This window comes from Myotis nattereri (assembly GCF_964212035.1).
Source record: "Myotis nattereri genome assembly, chromosome: 2".
In the NCBI taxonomy this organism is placed as follows: domain Eukaryota; kingdom Metazoa; phylum Chordata; class Mammalia; order Chiroptera; family Vespertilionidae; genus Myotis; species Myotis nattereri.
Window position 1 is genome coordinate 84,451,659 of NC_138076.1, and position 12,454 is coordinate 84,464,112.

Below are 12,454 nucleotides of genomic sequence, written 5' to 3' on the forward strand. Positions count from 1 at the left end.
CTTGGTCTCGGTTACATATGTATTATGTACTTGTTACTGATTGAACTGTATATTCCCCCACCAAAATTTATATGGTGAAGTTCTAGCCCCATGTACCTTAGAATGTAACCTTACTTGAAAAGAGTCATCGCAGTTGCCATTAGTTAAGCTGAGGTTACAGTGAAATTTGCCCCTTAATCCTATACAAATTATGTCCTTATAAAAAGTGAAAATTTGGACACAGACACACATACCTGTGAAGAAGAAAAAGGCAAAAAACAAGGTGTTGTGTTTACAAGCCAAGGAAGCACAAGGATTCCCAGCAAACTCCCAGGAGCCAGGCGAGAGCCATGGGACAGGTTCATCCCCACAGCCCTCAGAGGAACCCACCCTGCTGACATTTTGATCTTGAGCTTCTAGCTGCCAGAACTGTGAGGTAGTGAATTTCTGTGGTTTAAACCAAACCAAAACAAAACCCCCCCCAAAACAAACAAAAGAACTAGACGAAAATAATTTTCCTACTAAGGAGATTCTGCAAATGCATGAGAAGCTGCAGCAACCGAATTCCCCTGACAGGGGCTGTGGTTGGGTGGTGGTTTATAACACTGCTCCTGTGTGGACCAGGCCCTTGGCTGCCACACACACACCTCCCCCGAACCTACTCCCCCCGCCCCCCCCCCCCGACTGATGAGCACATCCTCATCTCCTCTGACTTTCTTAGATTTGAATCTTCAACCGCTTTAAAGGTTTCACCAACTTTTAAAGCAACTAGGATAATCTTTCCCGGAAGAAAAGAGGGCCGGTTGTGGGAGGTGTGGCAGAGTAGCTTGTGGTCTTTTGGGAAATTAGCAGACCCTTCTCTTGGCAAGGGAGCCAATACACACTCAGTGCTGGGGCATCTGGACGACGCTAGGAGCCTCACACAGCAGCCGCTACACCGATTTCCAAGCACAGGGACCTGAGCAACAACTGTCAGGACATTTTCCTGGTGAACTCTTACCTCTGAGTCTCACTGATGTGTCTAACACACACTGTGAACATCAACCAGTCAGACTCAAAGCCAAGACTCAAAAATTGCTTTAAAATGGCAGTAAATGTTTAAGACATAATTTCTGTGACTTGGTCATTAACATGTTTATATCTTAATCCTCATTTCTTTTCATGTCCATTTTCCTCAATTGTCTTTTTCCTGCTTGGTGAATATTTCGGCAGCAGCTACCTCTAATCATTAAGATAGTTTTGTAGGCAAATCATGCTCCAGATCTTAGACAGCAGTCAATATGGATGGAGGGATTTAAAAAATATCATTCATTATATGTACACTAGAGGCCTGGTACATGACATTCGTGAACTGGGGGGGCGGGGGGAGGGGTCCCTCAGCCCAGTCTATGCCCTCTTGCAGTCCAGGACCTGTCAGGGGGGTGTCTGCTGCTGCAGAGGTGGGAGAGGCTCCTGCCACTGCTGCTGTGCTCACCAGCCGTGAGCCCAGCTTCTGGCTGAGGGGTGCTCCCTAGTGGGAGTGCACTGACCACTAGGGGGCAGCTCCTGTGTTGAGCGTATGCCCCCTGGTGATCAGTGCACGTCATAGCGACCAGTCATTCCGCCGTTCAGTGGATTTACATATTAGCCTTTTATTATATGGGATTTAATTTCCCATTATCCTACTTAAATTTCGCATTGTTTAAATAAAAACGATCTCTTTTTCTTTCTTTTTGCCAGGAAAGAGTGGTTAGATTTACATATTCAGAGGGGTGAAAAAAAATACCTATGTATGATGATAATTTATACTATATTATTCTATGATAACTCAAAGGCCCAAACACCCTAAGTGTATCAGATATCAATTGATATTTTCAGGTATAAATCCAGCTGTGAATCTTTGATTTGGTTCCCCCACTACCAGGGCTCAGCTTTCCCCTCTCTTCAATCCCTCATTTCCCACAGTCTGTGTTCCATTCCCTTCTTCAGAAGCCCACAGCATCTGTCTCCTTCTAGTAATTGCTGGAAATACACATTTAACTTGAGTGTGCAAGGTATCTGGAATTCATTAACAAAAGCACACAGATTGACTTATTTGTGAGTTGCCAGTTCCCCCAAATTCTAGTGCTTCATCCATCCCATCAACAACATGTCTTAACTATATACTAGGGTGCTCGTGGGACCTGACTAGATCCCAGGTATGATCCAGAAGAAGTGGAAACAATGTAGCTTATGTTTCCATTGATCTTGAAAATAAACAAACTCCCCATGCTTCTGTAAATCAGTCAGTATGCTTTTGATTTAAACGTTCTGAGATTACAAAGCACCTGTGTCACAATCAGGATTTTTGCCTGTTTGCTGCACAGCTCAATTTCATTTGCAATCCTTTCCATCGCCTAGACTTTCTTCCTGTGTTTCCTACCTGGAGGGTGCCTTTCTCAACGTAATTTCTTTATCTGGGGTTTTCGCCAGGTTCTACCCTCCCACACACAGTCATCACACTTTCCTGTCCTAGCAACTTAGCTTTTCAGTTGTCATTTCTTCTTCTTCACCTGCCCTGCAAATGGCTCTCATTTCACATCCAAAGACTACACACATCCCTTTCCTGAAAAGCAAGACAAAACAACCACAACAACACGCCTGGGCCGGTACCTGCTGCATGCCTTGCATGGTCTGCTGCAGGAACTGGAGCTGCTGGTCCTTGGTGAGGTTGTCTTCTGTTCGGAAAAGCTGTTCTTTTTCTTGCTTCAGCAGCTCCACCTCATTCCTATAGGCATCCAGCTGCCAGCGGAGGCTGTCATTCTCCTCTTTCAGGGCGTAGGCCTGAGCCGCCAGGGCTGGGGGGGCAAACAATGAGTTCAGGTGAGTCACCTTCCTGCTTAGACTGACAGGGCCTGCTATGGGAAAGGGACTCTCACCCAAATTCTGAACAGGTGGTACCAGCTCAGAGTAAAACCAAACGCCTTGTCCCAAGGCTCCCTGCCGTGGGTGAGCATTATTTCTTTTGCAATTTTCATCTATTATATTTGTCTTGTCTTACATATGAATGCTTACTGTGGGCATAGATTTAATTTCTTCCAACGTTCTGTCTCATGACCTCTCCCCATATCCTCGGCACCCTCTCGAAAGTTAGTATGTGCCTCCCAGGCAACAGCCCCATCCACACGCTGAGTCCTCCCCCCTCTGCTGGGCTGCCCAGCTCCTCGCAGCTCCGTCTGTCTTCTTTCTCAGCCTTGGTGGCTGCACAGGGTGAGAGGCAGCAGCAGCCCCGGGGAGGGCGGATTGATATGCGCACCGTCAGCCTCCTCTGCTGCTGGGGCAAATTGTCCTAACTCCTATCAGAATGGTAACCTCGTTCCATCGGTTTTACCAACAGTTTAAACCGCTTTTTCTCCACAAGGCCGAGTGGGTACGCGCATACTCCTCCCTGAACCCTAAAGTTCTCTGTGTGTAGATCCAGGCCTCAGTCACATCTCCATCTACTGAGAAACCGAGGCAGTCCACGCAGGCTCGCACACATCAAGCCTTCGGAAACAACGGAGACGGAGTAAAAGCGGAGAATGAATGAACAAAGAGGAAATTAAGGATGGGGAACCCTCCCCCACATTGCAGCGAATTGCTTCGTGGTCTCTCCCATATGAATGTCATTGCTTGCTGGGCACTCACCATATAATGGACACTGGGCCACGAGCTTCCCATGGACTGACTCACTTTTACAACTATCCCCCCCGAAGCCTATGATGCCGGTGCTGCTGTTATCCCACTTTTTGCAGATGAGAAAAACAAGGCACGGAAGAGTCAGAGAACGTGTCCAGTCCCTCAAAGCGAGCAGCGCAGCGTTCACGCCCAGGCTGCTGGCTCCGTCTTCGCTTTGAGTCACTGGGCTGCTGTGCCGTCCAGATGTGTTCGGTTCTTATCAGATTGTTCGAAACCAGTCTTGGACTCTCCCCTTTCCCTCTCCCACCAGTTTTCCATACTCTTTTCTCCCTCCCACAGAAAATTCATTCTCCACTCTTGGAAGCAAGAGAAAAGTGGGAGAAAACTGTAACAGCTTGTTATCAGTAACTTCTTCCTAGAAGTAAGTTCTGGTTTGTGGGGGCATAGTGTGGACCTACTGCACATCTGGTTCTCAGTCTCACCACCACCACCACCCCAAGCCCAATCAGAGAGCCAGGCGGGGGGCAGCCTCCCAGAGGCTCTACCTCAGTGGTTCTCAACCTTGGCTGCACATTAGAATCACCTGGGCCTCATCCTCCAGAAATTCTGTTTCTTTGTTACTAATGTTGTAGCTCCACCCCATAACAAAGAAACAGAATTTCCGGAGGATGAGGCCCAGAAATCAGGATTTTAAAAAGATTCCCAGGTGATTCAAACGTGCAGCCAAGGTTGAGAACCACTGCTCTACCTGCACCTCACAGTTCAAGGATGACAGGTCTGTACCGAGCGCTATGACACTCACTGCATTCTCTCCTCAAATATCAAACATCAATTTATGTCACAAATAGTCTTACAGTTGAGTGTTTTACGGTATTCTGCTTTTCAAAATGATAATCTATGTATAGTCAACACTGAATTACTAATCAAATAGAACATGCAATTTACCAGAAAATTCCCTAGCACCAGCCATTAGGGATCAATTAGTCAACAAGCATTTACTGCATACTTTCTCTGTGCCCAGACCTGTCTGGGCATCTTGGATCAGAAAAAGGAGACAAAATATATCCCTTCTCTCAAGGAGCTTAAAATGTAATAGAAAGTGACACATTTGAATGAAACTAACACATTCAAAGGAAGAGAGGGCAGTGTGCTGCCTGCCATAGAGTCAGTGCTCAATAAATGTTGGCTGAATGACTAAACAAGCAACTTAGTATCAAGGGATGTAACAAGGGAGTCACCAATGGGAGTTCAGAGAAGAGGAGGAAACATGCAGGCTGGAATAATCAAAGTGGCTTAGAAGGATGCAAGCCAAGAACTGGGAAGGGCAGCTAGTCAGCAGCCAAAGCACAAGCAAAAGTCCAGAGACGAGAACAGAGGAGGGAGTATTTGAGTCAGGAAGCAGGGGAAGGCTGACCAAACAGGAAAGAGTCTGTGTGGAAGCAGAAAGAGGCAGGTGAACCGTGCCAGGTGATGAGAGAGGACGGAGGCTCAGGAGTCAGAATGCAGAGTTGGGCTCACTGGAGTGACGAATTGAGAAGCACTGACGGTGCTCGGGCAGTGGGGGCACATGAGGAAACTGGTGATTTAGGATGATCAGTTTGGTGCTGGTTGTGGAATGAACTGGAAGCTGAAGGGAATGAATAGGGGAAATTTTATTTGGTGTATGTGTGGGAGTGAAACGAAGGATCAGCTGATTTTAGAGGTTTTAGGGACTTAGAAAACCAGAAATGGGCCAGGGTACACCCAGGAACATGAGCTAGAGTGTTTTGGCACCGTGCAGCCCAACTGCAGATCTTGTCCACACCCTGAGACACCAACTCCTGACAGTTCAGTTTCCCAATCCATAAGGAAATAGTTATGAGGCATCATTTGAAAGAGGGATGTTGTAATAGGGCAGAATTACAGAAAATGCAAATGATGAAGAAAGTGTTGGCACTACATAAGCATATTACTACATTTAGTAGCATTCAAAGACACTTAAGTCATTTCCTTAGGAAGCTCTATTTGGCCCTTTCTCAATTCAGACTGGCATTTTTATTATCATAACTGATAGCAGGTGTTTGTGAAGAAATCGATTAGTATGCAGGGATGAAAATTACATTTTCCAAATGAATTGCATAGTCTGCACGATATGCTGAAATCGGTGTAGCAAAATGCAAGCAGCTATAAAGCATGAGCCAGCAACATTATTTAAATATATTATCTGAACATAATACATATAGGAGAGTGCACCATCCATTATTTTAGGGGTTCTCTTATAAGCCTGTGAAGTGGCACTACTGACAGTTCTTATTCTTGGCTAAGCCAAGTGACCACTGTGCCTGCCAAGTAGGATACAATGTTGTTCGCATTTCTGGAGTAGGAATGTGATATCATTGTCTATATAAAAACCCCAGCACCTGTTCCTCTATCCAACCCCTTATCCCCACCCCCAAATCAGTACCATAGCCAATCGCATCAATGTTTTTATAATTGGGCATATAACTGATTTACATTCTTGATTAAATGATTTCAAGCAAGATATTTTTTAAAAAAATATGGTTACTCATGTGACAGCAAAATGGTTATCTTCTAAAGGGTGAGAAATTGTATATTGACTCCACTTAACTCCAGGCCACATGTTTGTAAACATTATTCAGCATCATGTTGCAGCCAACATGGACTCCACCCGGGAGGAAGCTAGATTATGTTTCTTGGACCGGAGCTCTAAAAGAAACAAAATCCTAATAATTTTTAACTAACATAATTTCTCAGTGTATTAAAAAATCCAAAACTCAAAAGGTCCACTCATTTCTCTTTAGTTCTTTCTGGGACACTGTATTAAATTAAATGGTTTTGAAAAATGTGTAATGAAGCTTCCATGATAAAATTTACCCTTGAGAGACTGCACAATAAATCCACTATTCAAATAAGCTTAAGGATTAAAAATAAACTACGGTATGCATCTTTTTGTAAGAATCCCCAAGGAGTGCACTGTGTTCCAATAAATGGAATATTTAGCTAACAGCTACCACATGTGGATGACTGATTTTCAATTTTAAAAAAGCATACAATAAGACACTTTAAATGTAAACTCTTCTGAACATAATTAAATCTTCCTTTGGCGATTTTAAAGGCACTGCTGAATGTAGTGATGCCTCTGGATTATCATCAATTCATTCACCATCTACCACTGATCGAGAGGCCAGGTGCGAGGAGCTGCGGCAGAAACCAGGGTAAGGCCAGGGCAGCCATCGCTGTAAACTCGTCCGGGACTTTAGAAAAACTGCTACTGAAATCTTTTGATTGAATAAAAAATGAAATAACAACATTGAAAAAGCTTTGCTAAACAAGATTAAGTTACACTTTAAAAATTAGCACCGGATTACTAAAATTATCAAAGTGAAACTAGTATGAAAATTGATCCAAAGATTAAATTACACTGCTGAAGAAGGGGTTTTAAAGGTATTACGTCACCTCACTGTACTCTTTCCTAGATGCCACATAAACCATTATCCTTTATAGTAATTATGGTCAAAGTGACCTCCTCCTCTGTCTCTTGCATTACTTATGTGTGTTTCCATGGAAACAGATAAGGCATGCATAACTTCTCTAAGTAAATAATCTGATGAAAGCCTTGAAATCTCTCTCTTACCGGCCTGAGCCAGCCTCAGAAAAATAATTAGCACTAAATGAAAAATGTAAGTTATTTTGGGTTATGTCCCAGAAGCTAATAGTAGGTTAATATCCTTTTCATGCTCAGGCAAGAGGTAACTAACTAATAAAACACTTTAACAAATTGTTTCTAACAATATCGGGATTTCTCAAGAACAGTTTGTCTTTGTGTCTTTGGGGAACTCTGTGTTTAACATCTTCCCTCCGCTTTGCCAGATGTCCTTCTGGAACGTGGGTGCAATGCCTGGGGACGCGGCTAAACTGTGCTTCTTTCCCGTGTGCCAGGAAAGTCCTTTCCAAGGATTTCATCCGTTGCTGCCCAGGTAGGGGCTGTGCTGGTAGGTCCAGAACCCTGGGTGACTGGATGGCTCTGAGGCCTCAAAGGTATCCCCAGGGTATCTGCTCGCCTTCCAGCCTGGGTGGCCTGGTGACTTAGAGACACTCCAGGCTGCAGGCCTCCCTGCAGAGCACGGGGTCCCCAGGTGGTCTTCTGTGGCAGAGACGACAGTTTCCTCTGCTCAGGGCAGTGCTGCTCCTGAGAGGTGAGCGCCTCAGGAGTCACCGTGTGACTACTTTTCACCAGTGGAGCCTGAGGGGCGTGACCTTTGCCTTCTGTTCAATCCCTCGTTCTCTCCCCGTTGCTGTCATGCACCCGGGTTTCTGAATCACCACCCAGAGGACAGGTGCCCACAGGCCAAGACTATCTGCTTTGGAGTCTTCTATGCCCATGAAATAAACATACGTTTTTTAAGCCACTGAAGATTTGGGACTTATAAAAAGTGGTGTTATTCTAACCCAATGTTCCTAGTTATTGGCACATCAGACTCCCCTGGTGGGCCTGCTGAAGCACATATTTCTGGGTCGTACAATAGGGTTTGTCCGGGATGAAGCCTGAGAATTCGCATTCCTCCAAGCCCCAGGTGGTGCTGCCGCTGGTGGTGCCCTGAGGACACTTTGAGAACCGCTGCTCACTCTGTCACCTGGGTCCTGGACTGCGGTTCTGGGTGGCTTACTTGGACAAATACTTCTGAAGGAACTATGTGCTTGGCTTGTCCTTCTGGTTTCATACCTTGACTTTTTTTGGATGGACCCCCGCTCCAAGCTCTGCACCCTCAAGGTGGCCCATGTCAGCCCCGTCCCAGGGCCCTGAGCACCTCGTAGGGAGTGAGGAGGGGATTCGGGCAAAAGCCACTACTCCGTTTTCCTTGCCCATCTTCCCCAAATAACAGCAGCGACGGCAGCTGCAGGGTGGTAATAGTGGCGGGAAGAGCTAATGTTTTCATGTGCCAGGTAATGTGATACGTTTGCACCCTCACAGAAACACAATGCAGGAAATACTAGGCTAGCATTTCCATTTCCAGCTGAGGAGACCGAGTTTGCGGACACGAGTTGCACAGGCTGATACTGGGTGGAGGGTTGGCGCTCAGCAGGTGTGACTCCGCAGCCTAAACTCTGAAGCTCTGCATCGGGCCTGGGGGCAGGGGGACGCAGCGGCTCCGGCTCCGGAGGGAAGGGAGCCAGGGCCCTTCTGCGTGGCTACCCGCTCCTGCAGAGGGAAACGCCCTCCTGCCTCTGTCCGGGGAAGTGTTCTGTTGGAGGGAGGTTCTGCTATGAAAGCAGAGGATGGCCCCCCTTTAAGACAAACACACACGTCGACTGCAGGAGAAATTCGGAAACGGCCCCGCCCGCCTGGCTGTCTGAGGCTGATCGGAACCACTGAGGGGTCCCTTCTTCTGCCCCGCGGTCCCTCTCCTCTGACGGGGCCACACTGATAGCCAGTAACTGCTCAGCTCCGGAGCCTCAGCAGTTCCTACGTTCCATGTGGAGAGCTGTGTCCCAGGACTCACGCTGCTCTCGGGACTCCGGAGGCACCGCCGCTAGAGTGCCTACCCCACGGCCTCCTCCCCTGCGTTCTGCTTTGTGTGTCCTGCGCCTTCAGTTGCAGTGGTTCTCAACCTTCCCAACGCCGCGACCCTTTAATACAGTTCCTCATGTTGTGGTGACCCCCAATTTCATTGTTACAGATTGAACATAATTAAAGCATAGTGATTAATCACAGAAACAATATGTAATTATATGTGTGTTTTTCGATGGTCTTAGGCGACCTCTGTGAAAGGGCCGCGACCCACAGGTTGAGAACCGCTGATTCGAGTAAAGGTGGCAGAAACCCCTCTGCCCACACAGGTCTGCCCCCAGGGTCTGAAGGGGCCCGAGGAAGGTGCAGCCCCCCACCCTCAGATGATGACGTGGAGCACTGGCTGCTGAGGCTGTGGTCCCTCGGTCGCCCCTCGGTAGCTCTGTGCTCCCAGCATCCAGGCTCAGAGCTGGGAAGCATCGTGAGGGGCCTGCGCAGGGCCAGTCTCCTGCTAGATCGCCTCGTCTGGTATCCACGAACCACATCGATCTGTGTTGCAGTAACACCTGTATCACCACTGAAACAGCAATCTTCCTCAAATTGCCCACGGAAATTCCTTCTGCTACACTGTTGCAGGATGATTATTATTACAACTTAGCATTGACATAACATTTTATACTTGTGGTGTGTAATACAGTCTGCGCATTAGTTATTATTGGGGAGAGCTAAACAGAAGCACATTGCAGTGTGTGCTTCCTTCCTTGCGTGAGACCAATGGAAGGAGGGTAATTTGGAGAGTGCAGGTAAAGCAGATCCTGCTATTATAATGGCTTAAATGTTAGTCTGAAGGCACAACCAACAGCAGGCGTCTCGGAAAAAAAACCCCTCTGCCCTCCCTCCACACAGCTCTTCCTAATGAAGTGGTCTGCACGGAGGCAGCGACTGGGTTGCTTCTGGGCTCCTGAACTATTGAGAATTCACATCACGCTTCATCACTTTCCCATTGACATTATCCTCTGATACCTCCCAAATCTACCCCCACTGTCCTCAGAGGAAAAGAGGGGAAGGAAACAGGCTTCCAACAGCAGGATGCCGCTGCCCTTTAGAAGGTCACTGCAGGGCGCTGTGCTGGTGAGGGATGCCTTTGGAGCGCCAGGGTGAGGGATGCCTAACCCCAGGGAAGCACATCTGCAGTGACTCCTGGGAACCTTAGCTGAGCACCTGCTCTAGGCTCAGAGCGGCTCCCACCTGCCCTGAGAAGTGCCCCTGCCCCCAACACAGGTATGGGCCTGGGGCAGCTTCTGAGAACTGCCCTGGGGCGGGGGGGGGGGCGGGTGGCTCGCCCCACAGGGTGTTACAGTGGTAGGGTCCGGGGAGAGGAGGCTCCAGGCTGGGAAAGCAGAGCTGAGCGAGGGTTAATTCATGAAGGAGCCCAGGGTTGGGCAGCCGAAGTCAGCTGGGGGGAAGCAGGAGAGGGTTGCCCCCCAGCGGAGATGTATCCACAGGGGCCCAGCCATCTCCGGGAAAGTGCGGAGGCTGAAGGCAAGGATTCAGTGAGGCTGAGGAGAGGAGGCTGTGCTAAGAGCCCCAAGTCCAGGCAGCAGGCACATCAAGAGGGGCATCGCCGGGACGCCTTTTCTTTTGATGAGACTTCGTTTCCTTTTTCACTTTCAATTCCTGTTTCCAATTCCAAGATGCAGGACTACTTTTTCCTCCACCTCTGACGTGTTAAAGATTCTTTACAGCAGCGGTTCTCAACCTTCTTTCCCTTTAAATACAGTTCCTCATGTTGTGACCCAACCATAACATTATTTTCGTTGCTACTTCATAACTGTAATGTTGCTACTGTTATGAATCGTAATGTAAATATCTGATATGCAGGATGGTCTTAGGCGACCCCTGTGAAAGGGTTGTTCCACCGCCAAAGGGGTCGCGACACATGGGTTGAGAACCGCTGCTTTACAGGGAAGTCAGATTTAAACCAAGGTAAACCCACACTGACGCGGTGACCCCTCCCGTGGCCTCTGCCTCACCCCACCTTGGGAGCAGCACTCCACCAGTGGGCCTGCTCTGCAGACTCACCCTGCGTTGTCATAGACCTTGTCCAAAGAAAGGAGCTTTCTTTATTTTTTTTTTTAATAATTATTTATTGAGAAAAGCTTTGAACAGCAACCCTTCCCCTGAAGGAATTACTCCTCTCAGACGATCTGCCGGCAATGTTAAGGCCATCACTTCTTCCTCCTTTTAACCTGGAGGTTTCTTTTCCTTTTAACAAAAAATCACTTCTAATTTCCTTCAAGAAATCTTGCCTCAGGAAGTAATTTTTCCTACTCTCCCTAACCCCCCCTAAATCTCCCCCCCACACACTCCTGAACTGGAGGTTTCTACCACATGAAACATCCACTTCCTAAAAGGTGAAATGAGGGTCAGCCCCAAAGTTAAGCATGTTCTCAGTACGAGGCATTGCCCTTTGCAAGGATTAGCGACTTTTCCCACAGTCTTTACTTTATAGTAAAACACCAAATACTGTGGTAACAAAGATGAGCTGAAGAGAAAAGCCCCCGCCTCCCCGCTTCAGTTTTGGCCTTCTAGAAACTCTGTCTAGTCTAAATGGGAACCGAGACTTTGTTTTTAAGCTTGGTGGGAAGTGATGGGCTGCCGGGATGTCTTCTCCTGCCCATATCCTCGGCACCGACACTGAGAGTGATTGATGCACGCCTGGTGTGCCTGGCATTACCACGCAGACCCTCTCTAAACGCACAGCCAAAGGAAAAGGACATGGGTGTGAACTCACTGGCATCGCCAGGCCGGTGTCTGTGCCACAGACAGCCCCCATCTGTCTCACCTTGGGATCTCTTAGGTGAGGCTTCCTGGTCCCGTCCCAGACGTCTGAACCCGAGTTTTTGGAATGGGGCCCAGGGATATGCATTTCAGCACATTTCTAGGATGATTCTAATGCATGATGAAGTTTCAGAACCCCTTCCCTAGCCTTTTAAAAATGTATCTTCTTTGTTGACAGTATTACAGATGTCTCTTCCCGCCCCCCCCCCCACCCCCATTGACTCCCTCTACCCAGCTCCCTTCCTCTCCCTAGGTCTTCCCTGCCCTATTGTCTGACCATGGACTATGCATATATGCATATACGTTCATTAGCTAATCTCTTCTTGCCCCCCTCCCATCTGAAATAGGTCGGTCTGCTGCATGCGTCTAAGTCTCTGGATCTATTTTGTTCCTCGGTTTATTTTGTTCACTTCCTTCCCACTAAACCACTTTATCTCTTACTCCATTTTTATTTTCCTCTCATTCTCATATTTTACTGCCTGACCTTAA

At 47.5% G+C, this 12,454-nt stretch overlaps 1 protein-coding gene across 3 annotated transcripts in view; it reads right to left on the reverse strand.

The window, feature by feature from the left end:
* Nucleotides 1-12,454, reverse strand: part of ENOX1 (ecto-NOX disulfide-thiol exchanger 1) — a 593,708-nt gene that overhangs the window by 92,353 nt on the left and 488,901 nt on the right. For all 3 annotated transcript variants that reach the window (XM_081082747.1, XM_081082748.1, XM_081082749.1), the window contains one exon: nucleotides 2,611-2,795. In XM_081082747.1, coding sequence (XP_080938873.1) covers nucleotides 2,611-2,795 — 185 coding nt within the window. The remainder of the gene's footprint in view (nucleotides 1-2,610; nucleotides 2,796-12,454) is intronic.